Below are 26,808 nucleotides of genomic sequence, written 5' to 3' on the forward strand. Positions count from 1 at the left end.
CACACACAAAAATAAAATATTATAGTAAGTTCCCTATATTGTGTTGGTCATTTTGATATATTTGTAGTTTTGTGTGACCTGGGAAATAATGCAGATGGTTTAGGTTGGTGTAGTTTTTTTTTTTTATATTCCATTATAGTTTTTTTTTTACTTATGTTTTTGGCACCTCTGGGGGACACTGACACCTTTTTTATATAAAAAAATAAATAATTCCCACATAAAGTCTCATTCGCACGTCCGTGTCCGTGCTCAAATCCGTGACCAGGTGGTCAGTGATGCATCTGTGAAGCTGTCCGTGAAGGATCCATGTTGGGTCCGTGTGTCAGTTTTTTTTGCTGTCCGTGTTGCATCCGTGTTTCACTGACACTGAACAGCTGAAATTTTTTTTTTAAAGTATCTCTTCTTAAAGGGGTATTCCCATCTTCACTTTTCATACTTACCTTCGTTGAGCGCGACGTTCACTTCCTAGATTCGGCTGGGCTTGATTGACGTCTTCTCCCGGCCGGGCCGCGCTTGCGCAGAAGACTGAAGTTTTACTCCCGGCCAGGCCGCGCAATGTCCTGAACGCGCACGCCGCCGCGCATGCTCCATGGTGACTTATTCCTGGCCTGTATAGTACAGAGTCGGCGGCGTGCGCATTTGCGGCTCTGTACTATACTGGCCAGGAAGAAGTCATCATGGCGCACGCGCGGCGGCGTGCACGTTCAGGACATTGCGCGGCCCGGCCGGGAGAAAATCTTCAGTCTTCTGCGCAATAGCGGCTCGGCGGGATTCGACAGGAGAGGTGGCCGTAACCATTGGTAACGATCAGGTAAGAGGGGACTTGAGGGTGGGAATTGGGTAATTAAATGTATTTACAAAAATGATCACTGTCAAATCATTAAGAGATTTAACAGTGATCATTGTGATGGGAATACCCCTTTAATGATCCGTGAAACAGTGATGCCATCCGTGCTTTTCACGGACCCATAGACTATCATGGACGTTATGGATCCGTGGACATGGACAAAATAGAGCATGCATCCGTACTGAAAACACGGACCCGCGGACTGTGCTAAAACACTGATGTCTGAATACACATATTAATTAAAATGAATGGGGACGTGTGCTGTCCGCGGAGAAAATGTACAGCACGCGTCCGTGAAACACTGACGTGCGAATGAGGCTTGAAAAGACCTCTGGGGACACTGACACCTTTTTCCCTTTTTTTATTTTACACTTTTTCCCTTTTTTCTTAATTTTTTTTGTTTGCACTTTTTTTTTATTATTTATATATATATATACGGTATATATTTCTTTTTTTATTATTTTATTTTATTTTATTTTTTTCCCCTTCCACATAACATATCCCCCAAGAGATGATTAAAAGACCTCTGGGCGACACTGACACCTTTTATTTATTTTACACTTTTACTTTACTTTTTTTATTTATTGTAATGTGTTTGTACCTGTGGAGCAGGACTTAGGTTCGCGCACCCCTAATAGTTAGAAATCTGCCGGCAGTCGAAGGGTTAGTAAAGAGGGCGTGGTCGAAGGGTGGTGGGCGACGAGCGAATCCGCCTGTTCCATCGTGATGCTTTGCGTCATCGGCAGTGGGCGTGGCTTTGAGAAAGCCTGAGCTCATTGGTTGGAAGGGTTTGACAGGCGACTTTGGCCGTGTTGCTCAGGACTTTCCCGTCATATTGCATTGGACGGTCCTGAGAACGGAGCGGAGAGTCACCGGTCCGGGAAGATTAACACCGAAGGGGGGGGGCCACGGCACACCAGGACACACTGCGACAACTTCAAGGAGGATCTACCGGGCCGGGGCCAGGGGCCATCATGATGCAAGTAGAGCTACCCCCCGCTAAGCAGTTACAGCAGGTGAGAAGACACCTGGGGGCGGCGCAGAGATGTCACCTTGGTGTCACAGCCTGGGAGGGAGGGGTGCGCTTACATAAAGCTGGCCGACAATTATCGGTCAGTAGCATGCGATGCGATATTGATTGTGTATATGTAAAAGTGTTGGAAGAAGTTTTTATTTTAATGCTGTGAGTCCCAGCATGTTCTGCTGTAAAGTTCTGCTTGTCTCCATTACTTCCTTAGTTTACGGACAATCAGTCCAAAGTTCCTGAAAATGATGATACCAGTGATCCCCCGACTGCAGGCAGCTCATGTGATCGGAGGATCTACTGATCACTTACACTGGGGGGGGGGGGGGTCACATACTTTCATCAGCCTGAGACTGACCTCTCAGTTTCCTCTTCTTTCGCTGGAGGAATGAGAAAAACATATTTGAAATAATTAGGCGTCGGGGAGGAGAATGAGCTGAGAGTTGTGCCCTGCCAGCTGGAACTTGTGGTTCCACATCCGGTGGCCTCAGATGCTGCAGAACCTCTTGGGCTGTGACATCATGGAGATGTGCTTTGAGGGTCAAGGTTGTAGCTGGTCTTTTAGATGTTTGTAAAGGTCCAGAAGCAGTGACGTAACTAGAGTTCTATGCCCCCCCCCCCCCACTATGGGTTTGAATTCGTTGTAGTACAATATTGAATAGAAGAGGTAGGTGTTTTTTTGCCCCTCTCTGTATATATTTCATGATAATGAAGGATTTGCTGCCAGTGGACCTGCCCTCATATGGTTTGGGCTCCCCTTTCTGAATTCACTGTGCCACACTGCCGCCACTGCCAGGTGCCCTCCTTCCTCCCCACGTGTGAAGCCGGTGTGTTCATATAAAAATAAAAAAAATACTTACCTACTCTGCTCCGCTCCGGCCGCCTGTCAGTACAATCCTGTCATACCGTCATACCGCGAGACCTTCGCGCCGGGTGTCACAGCTGGTGGCGCAGCACCGGAGAGGGTGTGGGTAGGTGGGTATGGGTTATTTAATGTGTGCACTGCGCAGGGAGCGCAGCCAGCCAGCCGCACTATAGGCATTATAAAAATAAATTGTACAGAGAGGCCCCAAGCCCGACTGGCTATTAAAAGCACTTGTGGGGCTGCGGGCCCCCTCATCCCGCTGGGCCCGGTTGCGGTCACACCCTCTGCGGCGTTGATCGTTACGCCCCTGCTTAGAAGGTCTTGTGGTGGTGATTAGAGGTTCACATCGAGAACTTTTCAGCTGTTCCTTGAGAAAAACCGTAAGAGTATGTTCACATGATGGGTTATGACCGCGTCAAAATCTGCCCCATGTCCCAACGGTGGGTTTTCACTTTGAATGGTGCGTTTCCAATCTCAGTTTAGCTCCATTGAATGGAACAAAACCATGAGCGCTGCTTCCAGGGATGTCCGTGTGAAAAGTGGACGCGGACGTAGTCCGGAAAATTTCTCATCTCCATGAACGGTGCCTCGGCCTCCTATTGAAAAGAACAGAAGGTGAAAATCCATGTGGAAAAACCATGTGTAATCCACAACCCTATGGGTCAACTGCAGAAAAGTTTTTCTGTAGGTTAGAAGACACTGTTTTGACATCAGAAACACAAACTTGACCGGCCAAATTATGGGTTGAATAAGAGTCTTCCAGCCTGGAGACATTTGTTGAAGTTTATAATGTTTTGTTATTAGTTGGTTGAATTTTTTGGAAGTTCTAAGTAGGCCATCGAAGAGCAACCGGGCAGTTACATGATGAATATCAACGATGTGGTTAATGTTTTTCTTGGTTTTTCTCAGCAGAGGAACGCTCATGGTGATCCTCCTGAGCTTCACATCCCATCTCCATACTAGTGCTCTGTAGTTGGGGGTGTGCTTGTTCTCTCCTAGACAACTGAATGTGCACAGTCACCAAGGGGTCCCTTAGGGGGTTCTGAGAGGAACAAGTCAAGAATAACTAACTTACAATGAAGGGTCCTGATGGGTAAACTTGATAAGGAACCGTAGAGGAACAATTGGGTGGTGTTGCCCTTCCAGAGTCTAGGACCGCCGCGTGACAACCCTTCAGGAGCTGTTGGTTGATGTTGTGCTTTCGCTGAAACTGTTATAATTATGAAGTAGTTAAAAATAACAGACTTGCGTTTTTTTATGTCTTTTGTTTTTTTTAAGGGTGATTGTATTCCTATAAAGATATATTCTCACGTGATCAGGTTATGTTCAGGATTTGTATCCAGTTTTTGAAGCAATGGATTAAAAAAAAGAGAAGTCAAATCTGTCCTTTTAGACTTTCTCTTCTTTTGTGATCCACACTTGGTTTTGACTTCAGAAACTGCACCAAAATCCTGATCCAAGCCTGCACGTGTGAATATGCCCTAGGAGAATCTTGAGAACGCCTCCTTGCCTGTTGTGTTTAGCTGTGCCCGCGTATGTACATATATGGGCGTGCTCCATATCTTTCCTGAAGGATAACATGGGTCTTGACACTAATGTGGTACAGGTTGATATTAGTAGCAGTCACAGTCTGAAGGTTATTTGAAGGATATAACCCAACAGATGAGGAGACACTTTGAATGATCGGATCTTAAAGATCATTAGTTGGTGGCATCTTGAACCTGGGTGATCAGAAAATATGCTACCAACAGGGGCGGATTGGCCATAGACCTTACTGGGAAGTTTCCCGGTGGGCCGATGCCCCGGGGGCCGCCTGACCCCTCCTCATGGCCGACCAGTGGAAGTTTTTGGGGATGTATTTTAGGCTGCTGGTGGCAGTATCTTGTGAAAACTGTATTATGCTGGTTCTCCACCAGACTAACTGGTTGACATGCCGTTATCCTCCATCATTAATGGGCTGAAAATTTAATAGAACCCTGAATGACCTCATCCATGGAAGACCTGTAAGGCTAGAGAGGACACGTAGTGCAGGCAGCCAGTTTATGCTATGGACCAGTCCCTAAGGGGGTTTCCACTTTCAGGAGGAAACCGGACACTGAAACACAAAATCCGCCTGCAAGAAGTGATCATTAGTTACCTAGCAGATCCCGCGGTGCAGCAACGGTTCTACTGGCCGGGATTTGTTTACCTGGCTGATGCGGTGACAAAATATGACCATTGCACCAATCACTGGCTTCTTCAGTGCACTGCTGAGGCCAGTGATTGGATGCAGTGGTAATGTGTTGTCGATATGATGTCACTGCTGCAGCCAGGTGAACAGATCCTGGGCTACACGACGGGATTTGGCAGGTAAGTAATGATAACTTTATTGCAGGTGGATCCTCTGTATCGGACAACCCCCTTTAAAGGGGTTACGAAAATGCAATATATGGTGGTCATTGAAGAACACACTACTTCTCCTGAGGAAGAGTGGAGATAAGTGGCTGCAGGCATTTCTGACCTCGCTTATCATTGTAAGAAACACGCTTCACGCTTTTTTTTTTTTTTTACCTTTTTACCTCAGAGATTTTCAGAACCGCACATATGGGGTTACTGGTCCTCTGGCCTCGTCCTCCACCTCGCGGGTTCCATAGCTGCTGCATGGAAACAAAAAATCATGAAAATGGAAAGACTCCATGTTTACCTAGTACACAGCACAACCCATAGAAAATACAGACGGAGAAAGCACAGTCGCTGGACGAGGAAGCCATTTTGTGCTTTTAGCAGCCATCTTGTATTATTTTGACCTGTTATCAACCACTTTTCATAGTGGGGGAGATTTATCAAAAATGGTATAAAGGAAAACTGGCTTAGTTGCCCATAGCAACCATTCAGATTTAACCTTTCATTTTACAAAAGAGCTCTGAAAAATGAAAGGTGGAATCTGATTGGTTGCTATGGGCAACTAAGCCAGTTTTACTTTACACCAGTTTTGATAAATCTGACCCTTTTATATGCGAGGGGGGAAAAAGAAAATTAAATCCATCCAGATCTTAATATAATAGGCCCTAGGCCTAAAACCTCCACTGCCACGCCTGATGTTACTCCTCTCGCACAACATCTGAGTAAGGCACGCCACCCACTGAGCTGCCCTGATCGGCAACTTGTTGCTCCTGTGAGACTACGACTCCTAGCCTGCTGGTGTTTGGGCATGCTAGGAGTTGGAGTTTCTCCGCAGCCACAGGATGCACACGTGATTGTACCTCAGAAGCAAAATGGTGATGGGTGGGGCCAGTAATTAAACCATTATCTCTTACTGCTTCAGTTTCATAATTTTATATGAAGGGGATTTTTCTTGGGAATCTGCTTCCTTTATGAGAAGTCAGATGTGTAATTTATAAGACATGCTCGTATTGTCAGCAAGGTCCTGTATTTTCAGGGGAGCACTGCATACAGTCTAAGGCCTCTTTCACACGGCCGTTTTTTTTTTCCGTTTTGCGGGCCGTTTTTTGCGGTCCGTATACGGAACCATTCATTTCAATGGTTCCGCAAAAAAACCGGAATGTGTTCCGTATGCATTCCGTTTCCGTATTTCCGTTTTTCCGTTCCGTTTAAAGATAGAACATGTCCTATATTTGGCCGCAAATCGCGTTCCGTTGCTCCATTAAAGTCTATGGGTCCGCAAAAAAACGGAATGCATACGGAAATGCATCCGTATGTCTTCCGTATCCGTTCCGTTTTTTGCGGAACCATCTATTTAAAATGTTATGCCCAGCCCAATTTTTTCTATGAAATTACTGTATACTGTATTTGCCATACGGAAAAACGGAACGGAAAAACGAAACGGAAACAAAAAACGGAACAACGGATTCGTTTAAAACGGACCGCAAAACACTGAAGAAGCCATACTGTCGTCTGAAAGAGGCCTAAGGCCTCATGCACACGACCGTATTGGCTTGTTCAGTATTTTTCGGTCCGCAAAAAATACGTATGACGTCCATGTGCATTCCGTTTTCTGCGAAACGGAACAGCTGGCCCCTAATAGAACAATACTATCCTTGTCCGTTATGCGGACAATAATAGGACATGTTCTATCTTTGAACGGAAAAACAGAAGGCATTTTTTTGCGGATCCATTGAAATGAATGGTTCCACATACGGACCGTATATGGAACGCAAAAAACGGAATGTAAACGAAAAAAAAAAAACAACGTATGGCCACGTTTTAGACAATTTCTGTTTTACAGAATCTTGAGAATCTTGTTGGGTTTTGTTTCCAGTGCCTCAGGGGGCCGCTTCCCTTCCTCCATAGACATAAGCAGATGTAATATGTACAGTCTCCTTTATACTGTTGTCCATACATACACATAGGGGGATATATATCGTCTCTTGTATGCCAGAAATCTGGTGTCAAAGTCGCAACATTTGGCACAAACCCCGTCAATCTATTACAACCTATGCCTATTCTGTGGTCACATGACCATGTCCATGCAGGTCCTTCTTACTTCCTGTGATTTTATGTCCATGGGGGCGACAGGGGGCAGTGTTAGGGGAGTGTCTATAGCTGGGTGGGAGGAGCTATAAACTAGATTGGTGTAGTTAGGGTCAGGGATAGGGAAGTGTCTATAACTAGCTGGATGGGGGGAGCTATAAACTAGCTGGGCGTTTGAGGCAGTGATAGGGGAGTGTCTATGTAATAGCTGGGTGGGAGGAGCTGTAAAGTAGCTGGGTGTTAGGGGCGGGGCTGGAGGTGCTGCAGAGGAAGGAGAATTGCATCATGGGTTTGGTTGGATACAGCAACAGGAAGTGCTACATACAAGATAGGAACAAACCCGAGTGATTGGTTTACATGGTGAAAATGGGTCAGGAGAGTCCAAACTAAAAAAAAAAAAATCATGGGGAAGATGGGTAAGCAACTACAGGAACATATTTGTGAAAAACCGTAGTAATCCAGGAAAACCCCTTTAAATACCATGGTAATGCCACAAATGTGGTGCTAAAAAGCCACAAATTATAGCACACGCCATACTTATGTGCCAGAAACTGGCATAAATCATAGCTCTGTCCTATGGCTCTGCCCCAGCTGGCACAGACTTGAGTTTCTGGCGCACAGAGGGGCAGAGTTGTGCCTAATTTATTAAGAGGCATCTCACTGGGAGCACCAATCTTGAGAAATCTCCCTCAATGAATCATTGTGATGGACACGTAATATCATGTATGTTTCAGAATATTAAAGCGCTATATAACTTTATATAAGATCCGGGCTGTACACCCCTGTGTCTGTAGAACGGCTCTAGCTGTCGGTGACCACTCTGAGATCACGCGGCTTTCCTCCCAGCCTATGTATCTGGAGGAGCTGAAGTGTGTGAGGACGTCTTGTCGATGCGCGTTGGATGTCCGCAGTCCCCTTGCAGGATCCCTGTTCCTGTGCGTGTGAGCTCCTCTACAGCCTTCACAGCAGGGAGTTGTTGGGAGGGCTGAGGCTCTTGCACAACCAGCCCTGTGCACTTCCCCTCCGCTCCCTCTGCCAAGGGCAGCCTTTTATTTTATTTTCCGACTACATCTGGATTTCGCAGCCAACCGCATAATGTAACTTTACCGTCAGATTGCATAATCCTGCATACTTGAGCAGACGGAGCGGAGGCACACAGCTGTCCTGCAGCTCTTACAGTAATGGATATGGAAACTTTTCCCTAGTCTGTTGGCACACTATGGGAAGCTCCCAGTATATACACGAAAGACCATAAATTTATCCCATCCTTGTAAAATTAAAGGAACGGCACTTGTACCAAACATGTCTGAAGAGTCTTTCCTGGATGCTGGACTGTGGCAGAGCTGCAATACCACACACAGCCCACGGACAAGAGTGGCGCTTTCTGGAATAAAACAGCATTTTTTGAAATTTATACAATCCCTTAAATACATACAAAAGAAACGAGTACTACTGGGAGATTTTTCTGCGTCGGGTCATATTAGTACTTGTAATTGCACCACAAAAAATTCAAGTAGCACTCCTACAAAAATGTTATTCTCTGACCTGTTAGAAAGGTACATTATGTTATCTGTAGTGAATGTAATCTTCTCACCAGTGACTGTATTTGTGAGTTATAACCTCCCTTCTTATCCTCAGCTGTGTCATGTGACCAACTCTCTGACAGGACTTCTCTATTCATTCCTATGAGACTGACATTGGGGCTTCCATAGGAACACATAGAGAAACTGACTTCCTGTCCACACATAAGATGCTGTGTTATTTGGAGATCAGAGTGTTGGTCACATGACACAGCTGAGGATCAGAAGGGAGGTTATAACTCACAAATACAGTCACTGGTAAGAAGATTACTTTCACTCAGGTCAGAGAATAAAGATTTTTGTGGGAGTGCTTCTTTCAGAAACCCTTGGGAGATGGAGCTAGAGCTCTGTACATGTGAGTTATTTCTGTGAGATCACTTTGTGTCATAAAGATAATGGATTACTTAGAGTAATGACTACGACATATGTCACCACTCGGAGTCGGTTATCTGACATACACCTATTGATTGAGTGAACCAGATGCTATTTTGCCGCCCTTCAGATTTAAGGGTTCAGTCCCATATACTGTTAGGGTAGGTTCACGCTGACTTTTTTGGACGAGGGTTCCCCTCAGGTTTTCATCCGAAGGCCTCATGCACACAACCGTTGTTTTGTTCCGCATCCGGTCGGCAGTATTTGCAGCTTGGATGCGGACCCATTCACTTCAATGGGGCCGAAAAAGATGCGGACAGAACTCCGTGTGCTGTTCGCCTCCGTTGCTCCGTTCCGTGGTCCGCAAAAAAAATATAACCTGTTCTATTCTTGTCCGTTTTGCGGACAAGAATAGGCAGTTATATTAATGGGTGTCCGCGCTGGTCCGCAAATTCCGGAACGCACACGGATGCCATCCGTGTTTTGCAGATCCGCAATTTGCGGACCGCAAAACACACAACGGTCGTGCACATGAGAATGAAAAAATATAAAGGAAAGACGTCTACTTCTCCTTCCTGCTGAATCCACTTCTGGCTTTGGCTGAAAAACCAGCAGGAAAATCTGCCTGAAAACCTCCTCCTAAAAAAAATCTTGATGTGAACATTTCAAGAACTTGATGGAGAATTTCGGTTGTGCAATTGGTACTTTTGCGGAATCTGAAATTCTGCAGAAAATTACCATACAGTGTTTTAATTTTAAAAAAAAAATCTGCCCCGAGCATATTCACACGGCAGATTTTGCATCTGCAGTTTCTGCTGCAGCTTTTCATTTTTAATACACACCGAATTTCACATTGGAGCTTACTCGCAAGTGGACATCTGCCGTGGCATCTGTCCAGATGCTTCGCCACGAAGGGGACATCTCCTTTCTTGGCGCAGTCATGGCTATAAACCACAAAAGGGAGTGTAGCCCCCCCCCTTGAAAACAATGTCGAGGCAGACACCACGTGGCCGCCACCAATTTTTTGGCAGAATTTCAGCAGCAAAAGACGCTGTGTAAAATGGACCATACTGTGACTTTTCAAATCCTGAATGTGTCTCATCAGTTGCGGAAAAGCCTCGGACTTTCACCACTTATTATTCCACTCATTGCAACGAGTGAAAGCCACGGCTAAATTCCGCACAAAACAATCAACGTGCCAGTGAAGTATCTCAGGGTAATGCGGTTGTAGTTATTTTTTGTTACTATTGTGAAATCCATAAATGGGAATAAAAAGTTTTAGGTTTCATGGCGTCATGAAAATCCCCTCGCTTGTAACTGGGCAACCCATGGAGTCATCTTCTCAGTTCCTTATTTAAACCTTCCATACATGACCATCTATGATGTGAAGTCTGCTGGGTGATTCTTAATGCCCATGATAGAGAAGTGAAGCAAAGTGAAATGGACACACTTGTGTATCTGTTGGGTAGAATTGTATTAGACTTCCATGGGGATACTCGTTGCATCATCCAACTTGAGCTACCGTAAGGCCGAAGGTCAGTTCTCTGGGACTTTATAAGCCTTCAGGACTGCTAGTCCTGTAACACTGTGACTACTAAGTCCAAGATAAGTGATTAAAATGTGAATGTTTCTTGGAAATGGGTCACCAGACCACTGCTAGGTAATGACTGCTATCTTGTATACAAAGTAAACAGATGAGTTGGCTCTGATAAGGGTTTAGCATGAAGCTAATGGAAGAGCCTGCAGAGCTGCATACAGTAGAGTTGTTGGCCGTAATATTTTTTTCTTCCAAATTGAGTTCATGTTGGTATAGTAAAACCCATTGAAGTCTACAGGTCCTTATTTTATCCATAAAACTCTGAGGATGTATGGAGTTGGAATACACCTGTGTGTCTGGTAAAGCTTCTTCTTTGTAGGTACCTGTTGGTATCTGAAGCTGACCATAGACAGCAGACTGGATCTGCGAATAATCTCTTTTTAAGGAATTCTCAACCAGTCCTTGAGGTTTCTTGCTGAAGGAAACCAGGTTTATGTTGCCCTTAGTATCCTGGGATAAGTGATGTCTGATAGATATATATGCACTTAAAAATTAAGTGCACTGAGCCAAATGTGCATGGAGGAGAGTCACCAGCTGTTAACTAACCCATCTACCAAGGTAAAGATTCAGAATACTATTACCTATGACAGGCATCCTCAAACTGCGGCCCTCCAGCTGTTGTACAACTCCCACAATGCCATGCTGTAGGCTACCTGTAGGCTGTTCGGGCATGAGGATGTAGTGGCTGTCATTAAAAGGGTTGTGCCATGATATCAACCACTGAGACTCAATCATCAATCATGAGAACGTGGGTACTGTGCATCTTCATTAATAGAGCAGCAGGTTGAGAATGCATGTTGCTGCACCATTCATTCTTTATGGGACTGCTGGAGTGTGGTACTGTGGATAAAGGAATATGTTGATATCATAGCACACACCTTTAAGCTAAGCTTTCCGGTCACACGCTTTCACAAACCTCAAAATTAACTGTCTCCCAGAAGAAGGAAAGCTGTCTTCGTACATCAAAAGCTTCTCGTCTAATTAACTAAGTGCTCTGTACTGAGGAGGAGTAAACCCCCCCCCCCCCAAAAGCAGCTTTACTGTGTGTATTCACATGGCCGCCTGTCTCTATGTGATGTTGTAAAATGGCTGCTTGTCTCTAGGTGATTTTGTCTAGTTGTTAACAAAATTTAGTGTAAAAAAACAAAACCGAGATCACACGGGCAGACATGTTTAGATCTTGCTCCAGGTAGTAGTTCTGTACATGGTCTGCTCCTCCATACACTATTATTCACCTGTTAGAAATCTGGACAGTTAACTGAAAGCCAGGTCACATGATACGTGTGAGGATCATATGACTGACACCATGTTAAGTCCCACCCAGCTCTCATTTTACAGGACTAAAACAGGCCATACTATATAATAAGTCTGAGCAAAATGTTAAATAGATGTATATTAGAAAATTGAGCCATATAACTCTGCCTTCTCAAAAGTAAGGCCTCATGCACACCGGCTGTTGTGCGGCCGTTCCGTGCATTGGGGACCGCAATTTGCATGCACAGGCAACATCCATGCGGCGGCCGTGACGGATTGAGACCCATTCAACTTGAATTGGTCCGTGATCCGTCCGCACCTTAAAAAAAATAGAACATGTTCTATATTTTTTTTTTGCGGTGCGGAGGCACGGACAGAAACCCCACGGAAGCACTCCGTAGTGGTTCCGTACCTCCGTTACACACCGCAGCTCCGGATTGCAGACCCATTCAAGTGGATGGGTCCGGATCTGTGAGGCGGAGAGAACACTGCCGGCATATTGCAGACCCGCTCTTTGTGGGCCGCAGTACGGCCAGGGCCATGTGCATGAGGCCTTAATTGAATCAAGGTCCATGCCAACCTTTGATTGAGAAGATGGGAGAACTGATTGTCCTGTAACGGGAGGAGTGTTTGTGTGAACCAGCCCCAGGAGGTGGATCCTAGTCCTTGTTCCCCTCAATATATGTCGCTGTAGGGCTCCTTCACACATCTTTTTTGTTAGGCTTTTTTTTTTTTTTTTTTTTTTTTTACTTTTAGTCCAAAAAACAGCAGTTTTATTTTTATTGTTACATGCATTTTATGGCTACATGTGTGTGTGATTAGCACATTGTTTTTTGTGTTTTTTTTTTTTTTTACAGAGCATTAAATCTTCTTTCCAGTTGTTTTTTTCTGTTTATGGTCCTAGAAATGATTTTATGCTGATGGTGTCTTGTGCAACCCGAAGATTAGGTATTAAACTATGTGACCAGTACAAAGGGCAGAGCTGCTCGCTCGGTGTGTTCAGAGCTCTGGTTATCTGTTTGATCTCTGCTGTTAGCTTTGTAGTATTTTTTTTCTACATCTCTACTTGAATACATGCATATGGCAGATATTTAGTGCAGCATATGGCCCCTAAGTGCTAATGTATGAGGGTTTATCCGTTGAGAAGCTGACACTGTATACAGAGGTTGCCAGGCATTTATGTCCACATGGTAGGATCTGCTTACAATGCCTGTCCTTGTGTTGATTTACATGCAGATGGAAAACATCTGTATGGCTCTGTTCACATCTGCATTATAAATTACGTTGTTTTGTTTTTTTTCTGTTTTGTGGTAGGCGTAGGAAAACAGAATTTAAGCTCTGATGGATCTGTCACACGATAGACACCAATGGAGCCTAAGGGACCCCGCTAACATAATGGCGTCCGTTGGGTTCCATCCTTTTACCGGAAAAAACTGTGCAGCGTGCTGTACTGTCCAAATGGTTAGGCTAGGTTAACATTTACGGTTCTGACCTCTGCTCCAGGAGCGCACAGCGTTGTAATGATTTATAATGCTGTCTGTCCCTATGAGTCTTGGAATATACTGAATTACACTGACATAATCCTGTCAGTGTAATACAATAGATTCCAGGTCTCTCAGGGTCACACAGCATTATAAGTCAGTATAAGGCCTCATGCACACGACAGTATTTTTTTGCGGTCCGCAAAAAGCTGTTCCGTGATCCGTTTCCGTTTTTGTTTCCGTGTGTCTTCCTTGATTTTTGGAGGATCACCAGACATGAAGGAAAGTGAAAAAAAATCTAAGTCAAGTTTGCCTTGCAAATGATAGGAAAAAAAACGGACGCGGACGCGAATGACATTCTTGTGTGCCTCCGTGTTTTTTCACGGACCCATTGACTTGAATGGGTCCGCAAACCGTTGTCCATGAAAAAAATAGGACAGGTCATATTTTTTTGACTGACTGGAAACACGGATCACGGACGCGGCTGACAAACGGTGCATTATCCGAGTTTTCAACGGACCAATTGAAAGTCAATGGGTCCGCAGAAAATCACGGAAAACGGAACAACTGACACGGAACACAACAACGGTGGTGTGCATGAGGCCTAATACTGTGAGAGCCTGTCAGAGGAGCAGAGGGCAGAACGGGACCTCACATTGCCACACGCTGCAAGTTTCGCACATTGAACTCGCTCGTGTGTCTGGCCTTAGACTGTCGGCTGGTCCTACCAAAAACGGCATATTCAGCTGACGATATACTAATGTGTTTGGGGGACCTTACAGTAAGGTCTGTGTATATTATTTTCTTCTACCTGCAGAAATTTAAATCTAATTATAAATGCAATCTGATCAGCTGAAGAGGGCGCGGGGCTGCACTTTGCCTGATTTGACTAATCTCTCCAGCGGTAACATGAGCTTGTCTTTTCACCGTCTACTCACGCTACAGGATCTGGAAATGTACGGCAAGCATTTACAATGTTAACAATTCATTTTCATTAAAACGTGACCTGCACGAACAGGATGGTCAGGTCTGTCATGTTGGGAAAAATGTAAAGGAGCAGATCTGACAAAACTAGTGACTCCTCTCCAGACGTGCACTAGTAAATGTTCTCTAAACTTGAGACATTTCAGATAAAATTGTTTTGATGAAGGTGGGATTTTTCTGGCCTTCCTGTCAGTAATCCTGATGAAGAACATCGGGTCAGCCTCTCTAAGCCTTCGTGATGGTCAGGTCATTGAAGGTCCAGCAGATGAGGCTCCACTAAAATAGAGAATGAGTCTTTCCTGACCCTTAAAGGGCTTATTCTATGATTAATGTAAAAACCTCTGTACCTCACATGGATCCATAACTCCCTACATTCATTTCTCCAATTGCTCTGCTAGATTTATTTCAAGCTGGCAGTTTATGGGGCATACCCCTTTTTTTTACTACAGTTGAAGGATGGAACTGAGCATGTGCGTCCAGCTTGGTGAGCTGGACAGACAAATAAGAAAAACAGCAGGTGGCGCTATACAGATAGATTTCATTGAATAACTCAATGGCTATAATACATTTTTAATTACATGCAATTACAAAACTGTTAAAATACAGGTGCTACTTTGAAAAATGTAGAATATTTTTCAAGCTGACCATACACTTTTTGTGTTCTGGATGGCAACCTGAGAACAAAAGTATTGGTCATGTTCAGCAGCCGGTTTTTTTTTTTCCCTCTGAAATCTGCATCAGGGGAAAGTCAGGTTACCCCCATTCAAATTAGATGGTTGGCCAGTCCTACCAAAACCGGCAGACCTTAATCTGTGTATGTCCACTTTTACCCTTAATTGGTCACATATGGTTGGTCATACTGTCTTCATATGAGAGATATGCAAGCCTTGCTGGTTAACTATCGGGACCGTACTAGGATATGTGTTTTTTCTAACATATCTAGAGTAAAGGACTTGGCCCCATGTTGTACTTTTATTGTTTGTTTAACTAGAGTTCACTACTGCTTGAATTGCACTTTTCTATAAAGCTTCATTTTACACACTCTGTTAAAGGTGAGGCTGGTGGATTTACCATTTTAATAGACTATACTCAGGATTTCTCAACTGGTTATGGCGTGTTGATGTCTTTCTAAGCTTTAATAATGAGCACAGCTTGTGAAAACAATAGAGTTCACAGCGTGCAAAGAACTCGTTACCAAATTACGGGGTTGTCATAACACTTGTCTCCAAAGGTTTTACTTATGTAAGTGATAGCTTCAGGTTGTAGGTGAAACTTCATTCAAATCTTGGTTGCAGAAAATCACAGAAATAAGATAATAATGCACTTAGTAAAGTAGATGCAAGCATTATATATGGACCAAAATCTTGGTTGCGTTGAAAATCAGATCTTTTTAGAAGCTTATTTCATGTCTTTTTTTTTATCTTATTGTTCCGTTCTCCAAGGAAAAACAGTGCAACATTCATGCTTTATCTTAGATCTCCATTTTTATGCTGCATGAAATGTCTTAAAACTCCATGAATCAGGATCAAGGCTGCCTAAGGCTAGGTCTACACGACGACATTTGTCGCGCGACATTTTGTTGCACCAATGTCGCGCGACAATTTTTACAATGGTAGTCTATGGTGTCGCGTTGCAACATGCGACATGCTGCGACTGCGACGCGACAGTCGCAGAAAATCCATTAGAGATGGATTTTTCTGCGACTGTCGCGTCGCAGTCGCAGCATGTCGCATGTTGCAGTGCGACACCATAGACTGCCATTGTAAAAATTGTTGCGGGACATTGGTGCAACAAATGTTGCAGTGTAGTTCTGCCCTATATGTCGTGCGACTAATTGTCGCGCGACAAATGTCGTCGTGTAGACCTAGCCTAATAGCTAAAGCGCACGACCATAGTTCTGCTCCATGCTTGGATGGAACCTGATCTCAAAGACTTTTTTTGGGGGAAATTCTTTCCTGATCTACCAAGATGGAATCCAATCCTATCCTTTAAAGAGGCTGTCCAGCCTTTTTTTTTTTTTTTTTTTTACATAATGCCCTATCCTCAGTATAGGCCATCACTACTCAATCAGTGTGGGTCCAACACCTCACTGATCAGCTGTTTGGGTGTAGCTCAGTTGGAGGTTGGTGCCGACTAGACTGCATCGTCAACATTGTAGTGGACAATGCTCATCACAGCGGCACAGCTCCCATTAAAGTCAATGGGAATAGTACTGCAGTCACAAGTGCATTCACCACAGTGCTGACAGTGCCGTGTTGTTCCGGCCCCAACACAGAACAATTGATTGGAAGGGTATTGGACCCCTGCCGATTAGACATTGATGACCAATCCTGAGGAAAGACCATCACTTTAAAAAAAGATAGACAACCCCTTTAAAGAGGTTGTCTGGTAACTTTCTTTTTTAATAAATATATATATATATATATATATATATATATATATATATATATATATATATATATATATATATATATATTTCTGCAACTGACTGGCCGAGCGGTCACACTTTCAGGTTGAGAGGGACCGGGTAATAAAGACTGGCAGGGCACTCTGGAACGGAATCGGAGTATGAATTTTGAAGCCATTTTGACCCTTTAAAAAAATATTGCCCAAGAAACTCCTTCGACATATAATATAAGGGTCTTGCACAACACCGTAATACAACCATGTGCATAAGCCTGAATACTGTCATTAAATGGGCTGGAGTTCTTGCTCTGTCCAGTTTATTGGAAGATGGTGGAGAAGCATTTGGGACATAAAGTCTGTCCAGGGGGTCATTGATTCCCTAGAGGGAACAGATGTCTGAACAGCTGCATAGTAAACTACATTCCTATATGGAGAGAGTACACGGTGAATGTCAGGCACACACGTATTCTCAATGCCAGATGTCTGCTCCCAGTAAAATTCTGTGATATTGATTCCAATGTGGTCCTTGTCCTTTTCCGACCAGAAGATAGAACAAAGATCTCATCCTTGACATCTGCATGTTACCTACTGTTGTTTTTTGGAAGTAGAATTTTCAAGCTCATAAGGGTGATGGTAAAATGTCCGTACTTATTACCTGCCATCTGTCTTCACAATTCCTCTTCCTGTTTTCCGTGAACGTAATTCATCAGAGACCAGAGACTATTTTTGAAGTCGGGAAATTCAAACGGGCCTTTCCCTCTCGCTCCTCTCTTTAGGTTCTATTACGTATCCTTACATTTTATTTTATTTTTTATTTTTTTATATGGCATTTTAGTTAGTTTGATTGTATAAAACTTTATACTGCAGCTTTTTTTTCTTCTTAGAAAAACACAATCATCTTGAGCATTACTAGCATTGTCTTCTATGTGGAGTAGAAGTCTCCTGCACCCTGTGGAATCTGGAAGGGAATGTGCACGGTCTTGTTCTACTGAATGGAGCCCAGCCCATTGAGACTGTGCTTACTGTAGTGTTTGAACAGTAAAATCTGGTATGGCAGCTCACTCTCATTAATACCAATGCAACGGAACTGCAATACCAGAGACAGCCCATATAAAAGAGTGGTGCTCTTCCTGGATAAAAAAAAACATTTTTAATACTGGACAAAAATTTGGACCATATATAGTAAGGTGCCACTGTGTTTCCAGAGGCTCAAAGAAAATCCTCGTCTAACGTACAGTTAATAATTTACAGGATGGAATATGCGAAGATTTTTTTTTTCTTGCCCGTTCGACTTGGAACTTGATGTGTGAGCTATTGGTTAATAGACGGCTTGTTTTTTGCAGCCCATTGTTTGCCATGGAATATTATTTCGGCAGGAAATGAAATGAGCAGTTCCTCCGATGGTTCCTTATTGTTGGCGGTTTCACATGACACATTTTATGTGATTGCAAAAGATAAAGAGGGCTAAGACCTTTCTTTTTTTTTTCTGTCCTCCTAAGGGCAAATAAAATGTGCAGTAAATAATGGGAAGCTCACCAAATCTTAAAGGGGTTTTCCAGTTTGCATCAACATCCTTTAAAATATTTTTTTTATGTAGGTGGCTGTAATTCTGTAATGTATTTCTTTTCAATGAAAAGTCGTCCAGTGCAGGGTCAGACTGGCCCACCAGAGGATCCTCCAGTGGGCCCAAGCTCTGACAATAATGGACCCCTAGTAAAACAAGGCCCTTAAGATCCTATATACACAGAGGGTGGGCCCAAGGGACTTCAGTCTGACACTGGTTCAGCACACGGATGGAAACTATTCCATCTTTATTAATTATGTTAAAATTTCCAGTGGCCTATGCCGTATTATACGGCCAACATGTTTCAATCAGGATGGCATGACTAAGATCCGTGTCACAATCGAAGCGCGTTGGCCGTAATGCGGCCTAGGCCACTGGAACTTTTAACATAATAAAGATGGAATAGTTTTAATCCGTGTGCTGGACCACTTTTCTTTGGGGTTTTGCACAATTTTGCTGGAGGGTGGTTCGTGAAATGGATTTACCACCTCATGGCGGCCAGCTGGTTGTGTCTACGTCTTGTATATAATTTATTTGTTTTACCTTTATCGCTCCTGTCTCCCGTTCTGGGCTGTGGTCACATGACCATGTCCGTGCATCTCTGTGATGTTATGTCCATGGGAGTCTCAGTGATAGGGGAATGGAACTAGCTGGGTGGGAGAAGCTATAAACTAGCTGGGTGTTGTTATGGGCAGTGCTGGCTGTGTGGCAGAGCCTATTTTTAAGTATTGCTTAAAAAATAACCAAAACTGGATTTTTTAATTCTTGTGGCATATTTTCCATTAAGTAGTGACACAGTGGACACGGTGTGCCGCCATCAAGATTCTCGCACACAGCTCAGAATTGGGATAGTGTCTGAGGATTTCCTAGAACTACTTGGTGACGTTACACTATTGGTCTCCAACTATAGTCGTGTGCCTCATATAGGCGCGCTCAATTAGGGTGATTTGCAGTGGTTACAATACAAAGTGCACAATGACAAATATTGCAGACATATCCTAACTCCTAACAGCACCAGTCACAAATGTATATTTTTTAAAATCTGTTTTACAAAAAATGTTTTTTATTGAATGTGGCTTCTGATCACCACTTAATGTTGAACTTGGCTCGACACGATAAGTTGGGGACCTTTGGGTTACACAATAGGATGGAGTGTTGTCCCATAGCTACGTCACTATTCATCGTAGCTCTTGGCCACCAAAACTCAGCTGTAATGTCCAGTGGCCTCCACAGTAGAACATGTATGTACCATGTGAGGACTACTATACGTGTCCATGTGGTTTGATACATCATTATGATAGATTTTAGGAGCTTTCCACATAAAGATCTATTATAACCATAAGATTGATACAATGGATGACCAGTATATTTGATAGATCATGTTAGACCTTGTTCAATATATTTCATGGTTTTTGTATTGTTATCATTAGGATATGGATCTCATTGACATCCTGTGGAAACAAGACATTGATCTAGGTGTTGGCCGTGAAGTTTTTGACTACAGCCAAAGACAGAAGGAATATGAACTGGAAAAGCAGAAGAAGCTTGAAAAGGAGCATCAAGAACAGCTCCTAAAGGAACAGGAAAAAGCATTCTATGCCCATGTGCAATTAGATGAGGAGACTGGGGAATATATTCCTGTTCAGCCGCCGGCACCCATGGAGGCGGCAGTAGTCACACATATAGTCACAAGTTCCCTGCAGGTAATTAACCAGATTATAAAGCAGCATGTCACAAGACTCCTTTCATGAGTGACAATCTAACTGTAGTGAAATGCTTTGTCTTTGTAGAGTAAATCTGATCTCGGGCAACAACTCTCCTTTGATGAATGCATGAAGATTTTAGCCGATACATTCCTTGTGGTAAATATTACGTTTTTGGATAATAGATATTCAGTCATATTACATTTATTTTTAATATAGGTAAGACAGATGTTATAGATCTAAATAATGTTTTCCCTCAAATATTTCTTACATAGTTAAGTGTTCAACGTCCAGAATGTTCTATTTTCCAATAAAGCGCTATCACAGTATAAACTATAACAATGTTTTACATTTTGTGGTGAAATCTTCATCTCGCGAGAATGGACGAGATCGGACGCAGTGACGCCACCATACTCACGAGCGTCCGTCCAGCGACTTCTCCTTCTAGCAATGCGATATACTTCCCCGCGCATGCGCGGGCGTGACCCGTACCATCATGTGAAGTAGGAGTGTCTTAGCCATACCTCACTCTGAGGCCGGCGTTTCAAAAGGTGGCGGTATTCACCGCTGCCTCAGACTACATCAGTCCATGCGCCAGTACTTTGGTAGGAGGAGGGGGGTCGAGTATCAGGGGTCCTCTTCCTTCTTTACTGCCAGCTTGTCCACTTGAGTCCATATCAGGTTCGTGGACATACTACTTTGATGTTTAGGGGACACAGCTGGCATCGTTGCCTGTGTACCCCGCTCAGCTATATAGCCCAAACTCCCTTGTTTCCCCTGATGAGCTTTACACTCATCTTTTTAGCGAAACATACGTGTAGGGACTAGGCAGGAGAGGGCTTTATAGGGCGCATTAATTCCAGGGTTAGGTTCCTGACTGTGCCTGGTCACGGGGGTCCGTGATCAGGTCACCTAGGCCAGTGTAGATCCCCTAGGGCAGTGATAGGCAAACTGCCGCTCTCCAGCTGTTGCAAAACTATAACTCCCACCATGCCCTGCTGTAGGCAGTCTTTGCATGCTGGGAGTTGTAGTTCTGCAACAGCTGGAGAGCCGCAGTTTGCCTATCACTGCCCTAGGGTATCACTAGGGCTAGATAACCTAGCGTCCCTAACCCTGTGTTTGGCAACTGCCTCCAGCTACGGTGTACGTTCATCATCTAACACCGGTGAGGCAATCGCTGTACCAAGGAGCATCTCAGAGCGGTAGGACCACCTGGTTACCTTTTTTGGTGCCGCCGAGCACCTATTGTAATCTAAGTGTGCTCTGGTCACCGAGTGCCACAATCATTTGTGGGGTGACGTTCCGTGCTTCTTTTTTGTTGTATCTTCCATGTATGTTATCTATTTATCTTGGGGCAAATTTTCTATGAATAGATTATTAAAAGTTAAGTTTTAAATTGATCACTTATCTCAATTTTCTGAAATCTTCTTTAAGAACAAGCATGACAAACCACCCTTGGCTTTAGACCTATGATATTTTTAGCCTCTGGACAGACTTTCCCTTTAAAGGGAGTCTGTCGGCAGTTTTGACCCGTCAAAGCTGCTGACAGCACTATACAGGTGACATGGACAGCGGTGTAAACATACCTTGGGGTGATGGTCACAGAAATTGAATGAAATTAACCAAGAAATTTCTCAGTTATACAACCTCTATGACCATAACACCAGGTATGCACGTCGTCCATATAGTGCAGTCAGCAGTTCTGAGGAGTCAAAACTACTGGCAGACTCTCTTTAAAGGGAAAATAAGTGGATCTGGTCCGTAAACCGTGTATGCTGGCTGTTGCTGCATCAATGGCAATCAAGATGGCAGCAGTCATATATCCTACCCACGTGACCGCTGCCCAGGGCAGAAAGCAAGCCGCTAAATATATCTGCGCTTGAATGCTTTCAGCACAAGCGCATAAGAGGATGCGCCCAGGGCGGCGGTCAGTGGTCACATAGTTTAATCATGTGACTGCTGCCTTCTTGATTGCAATGAATGCTCTGGTTGCTCTTTTCAGACTGTTTCCATGATCAGCAGAGGACTCTGAACTGGAGTGCTCAGATAAAACATGACAGGGTTTAGGGTATCCTAGGCCAGTGCCCACAACGTTAGGGCTCTCTCTGAGAGTGTATGAAATCATGCTCCTAGACTAAACATATGATTTCTTATTCATTTCCAGAACCCTGAAACCACCTTCCAAATAGCAATGGCACCAGATGCTCAGATCGATACCAGCCAGAGCTTTCTCACCACAGAACAACACCCTGCTCCAGACAGTTTGCAAAACTCTACAGCCAGTCCAGAAAACCTGCAAGAAATGGAGCAAGCATGGGAAGAACTGCTGTCCATCCCAGAGCTACAGGTAACTTTTTCCGTTCTTTTGTGTCTATGTAGGGAAGCACCATTTGACTTTGGGAAACTTATCATGGTAATCGCAGTATTAGTATACGTGCTGTTCTTTAATGGATGCCACATATGTCCTTAAAGATGTATGTTACATATCCTGTGTCCAGGTCCACTGTGGTGAAAAGCAGCACATCTATTATTGGATGTAATCTCATGGGCTAGACAAGTAGTGGTCAACCCAATACACTGGGGGGGGGGGGGGGGGGGGGTGTCTCAAATGCTGCCTTGGACTCCAACAAAAGGTCACACATTGCATTCACCCAGGGCCAGGACAAAGTCTTTTACACCTAGTCCTTATCCTGGCAGCAGCACTCTGTGTTTGCATTCTCTTGGGACCAAACTTCAGGTCCTCCAGTTGGACATCACTGTGCTTAGACAGACATTTGTGTTCAAGTAGCCAATTGGTTTACGTAAGAATACATTAAGCCACACAATGTATGTAGGTTGTTTATCATGTAGCATCCAGAAAAGGTTACCTTATTATGCAGACTTTGCTGAATATTTATTGTAGGCGTCATCATTTTATTTATAAGGTGGGTTTAAAGCATGTATCCTCAAACTGCGGCCCTCCAGCTGTTGTAAAAATACAACTCCCACTATGCCCTTCTGTAGACTGATACCTGTAGGCTGTTCGGGCATGCTGGGAGTTGTAGTTCTGCAACAGCTGGAGGGCCGCAGTTTGAGGATGCCTGGTTTAAAGGAATGTATACTATAGCTGAATGCAACACTTAACACATCTCCATATGTGGCTTGTTCTTATAGCTGAAAAGATCTGAAAATATTACCATTTAACATCTTTTCGCCTTTCTTTTTGCAGTGCCTCGGCAATCAGATTGACAACCTTGTTGACCTGAGCTTGTATTCGAATTCAGATGCCATGTTGGAAACCTCAAACAACTACATGTTCCACAATCCATTGGTGAACATTGAAAAACCAGTAGAGGACGCCGCTCCTGTTTTCGCTAATGACTTTGTAGGTCCTTTTGCCTCTAATGTACCCACAGTAAACACAAATTCAACATTCAATGTAGAATCATTTTGTGATGATATATTTACCCTTATTGATCCCAAAGTGACCAACGTGCCTTTGCCAGACAATTCAGGCCAACCATTCACTCAAATTGTAAACGAACCTGTTGATATCACAGACTTATCATTGTGTAAAGCCTTTAAAGGGAACAGTCCAGCAGAATTTAATGATTCCGATTCAGGGATCTCCATTAACACAAGCCCTTGTTCGGCATCACCTGGCCAGTCCATGGGTTCCTCCATTTACGGAGATGCGCATTATGGTTACAGTGACTCTGAAATGGAAGATATGGATAGCAAAACTGAAGACGTACAACAGAATCCGTCGGAGAAATTCTCGATGCCCTTTACAGAAGATGCATTCTATGCACTCTCGCCCTTTGTACCATTGGACACATGCTTTGACATAGAAGCTCAGAATCCACCAGAAAAAGATCTCCCCGTTAAACCTGACCAAAGTAAGACTCCTTTTACAAAAGATAAGTCAGTAAGCCAGCAGGAAGCTCGTTTCAGTAGAGACGAGCAAAGAGCGAAAGCTCTGAACGTACCATTCTCTGTGGATAAAATTGTGAATCTTCCTGTGGATGACTTCAACGTCTTAATGTCCAAGCATCAATTCAACGAGGCTCAGCTTGCTCTCATTCGAGACATACGCAGAAGAGGCAAAAATAAAGTAGCAGCTCAAAACTGCCGGAAGAGGAAAATGGAGAACATTGTGGAGTTGGAAAGTGATCTAGACAAGCTGAAGTATGAGAAAGAGAAGTTGCTTGCCGAGAATGGTGAATATAACGACAGCCTTCGCCTACTGAAAAAGCAACTCGGAACCTTGTACATGGACGTCTTCAGCAAACTACGTGACGAGGATGGCAATCCGTACTCTCTTCATGAGTACTCCCTTCAGCAAACAAAAGATGGCAATGTCTTCCTTGTCCCAAAAGCCAATAAGATTGAGATTAAGAAGGAAGAGATCTAGAATCTAGATTTTTTATTTTAAATCCTATGCTTCTATAGAGCGGGGAAACGGGTTGTAATATAGGCAGCACTATAGAACTGAACATTTTTGGCCTGTAGCACTTACATGCAGTAACAATAATGAAATATTGTTGTAAAAAAAATACCTGCTCTAAAATTAACTGCTTAAGGATAGAGAAAATGTGGCAGCTGGCACGTCGACAAGTTGTGCTTTAGGCAGAAGGATTAGGAGTGAAAATGTAAAGTTTTACCAAGAGAGCAAATTGCTTGCTTCCGTGTAAAACAAAGATGGGCATTTTAAGTACCAGTAAGGGTAGGATTACACCTCCGTTTAACTGATTTGGCAGAGAACGGCCTACTGGAGCTCATAGGATCTGGCCTGGCCAGATACTGCCGTTCACCGCCAGACCCCATTGACTATTACCACGCAACAACAAAAAACTTTTTGTCTGCTACTGGGCAAAAAACATTTGTTCTATACTAAATCGAGTGTGCGGATTACAAATCTGAAGTCAGAATTGTTGTAACACGTCACAAAATTTTGCTATGCATAAGTATGCCTAAATGAATTAAGCACTTGGAAAGCATTGAATAATTTTGAACAGAACGAGTTTTACTCCAACAATTACCCGATCTACATCAAAGTTTGTGTAGTAAACAGTGTATGAAAATGTAATGGAATAACAAAATTTGAAAGTCTCGTTTTTCTATTTAAAAGTCTTACTTGAACAAGGCCCAGTACTGTTAAAAGTGCTTCAGGCGTTTGTGAACGGTCATATTTTCCTGTTGGTAAAACCAGCAGTAGTCCCCCGTCCCCCCGCCCCATTCATGTTGGGATTCCAGCAGTCCTAATAACTGTTCTCCATTGTAGAAATATATTTATGGAACCGCTCTCCATGTTTGTCATTTATGTGTCCCAAATTGGGTGGGAAAAAGTCAAGATGGGAATGTAAGAAATGCACTTTCAATGACATTCGGCAGCCAAGTTGTTCATATGCTGTAAGCAGGTTGTCTACTAATTCAGCATAGTTTGCAGCTTGTCTGTTCCCAAGGAAGATCTGCACTACTAGCACAAATGCATCCCAAGCTGCAAGACGCACTCGCTTTGTCAGATTCTTGCGCTGATCATAAGTGGTGTATTTGCCACATATGTAGCAGAAATTGTCTGGATCGTTAACACATTTGCGTTTATCCATCTTAAGTTTCAAAACTGATAGCACTATAACAGATCACTTTATCAAAATCTGTCCAGCTTGCCTTATATACTTACTGCTGACATCAGCCTGAGTACGTCTGGACATGTCCATTGGAATATCTCCAATATAATGTATTAATATTATAACTGAATAGGCTTTGCATGTACTTAACCCTTTAAGGACCTCCGCTGTACATGTACGGTGGAAGTCCGGTCCCCAAACATGGCGCCCGCTTGCTTGCACATGCAGCGAGCGCCATAGCCGCCGGGTTTCTGCTATTTTAAATATTATAGACCCACGGCACATGTATGCGATCAGCGGCTGATCGCATACATTTAAACTTTCAGATGCCGTGGTCAAATGTGACCACGGCATCTGCGCAGTCCAGATGGTAACAGCGTTCCCTGGCTGAGATCGGGGAACCTCAAGCAGGCTTCGGCACCTATTAGATGACTATACCAATACAGGCCACTAGGTGGCAGCATTGTATTGGTATAGTGCAAATGAAGTGTTCAATGGTGTCTATATAGACATCAATGAACACAATTTGCAATAATGATTGCCAGTTATTGTCCCCCAAGGTGTCTTTAAAAAAGTAAAAATAAGTTTTAGCAAATATAAAAAAACCTCAAATTTCAAATCACCCCCCCCCCCTTTCCTTAAAATAAAAATACTTAAACAATAAAAAAAAATAAACATCATGGGCATTGCCACGTGCGAAAATGCCCATACTATTAAAATATAACAATGGCATTCGGCAAATGGCGTAATGGGGAAAAAAAAATAAAAACAGCCAATTTGACATTTTTTGTCACTTCAACTACCCAATAATTCTTTTTATAAAAAGTGATCGGAAAGTTGCACACACTTCAAATTGGTATCACTGAAAAGAACAGATCATCCCTCAAAAAATGAGCTCTCACATAGCCCCGTACACATAACTACCAAAAAGTTATAGGGGTCAGAATATGGTTATAAAAAAAAAGAAATTACAATGTTTTGTTTTTTTTCAGTATTAAAACGTTGTAACCGTACTGACCTGGAGAATGAAGATAACAGGTCAATTTTACCGT

At 43.4% G+C, this 26,808-nt stretch overlaps 1 protein-coding gene across 1 annotated transcript; it reads left to right on the forward strand.

The window, feature by feature from the left end:
* The first annotated feature begins 1,659 nt into the window (after positions 1–1,659).
* Positions 1,660–24,674, forward strand: NFE2L2 (nuclear factor, erythroid 2 like 2). Its single transcript, XM_040441942.1, has 5 exons — positions 1,660–1,863; positions 19,875–20,147; positions 20,235–20,306; positions 22,312–22,494; positions 23,356–24,674. Exons 1-5 carry the CDS (start codon positions 1,822–1,824, stop codon positions 24,538–24,540), a joined length of 1,755 nt encoding a protein of 584 aa, XP_040297876.1. The 5' UTR covers positions 1,660–1,821; the 3' UTR covers positions 24,541–24,674.
* Positions 24,675–26,808: the final 2,134 nt, after the last annotated feature.

Source organism: Bufo bufo, chromosome 7 (genome assembly GCF_905171765.1).
Source record: "Bufo bufo chromosome 7, aBufBuf1.1, whole genome shotgun sequence".
Lineage (NCBI taxonomy): Eukaryota > Metazoa > Chordata > Amphibia > Anura > Bufonidae > Bufo > Bufo bufo.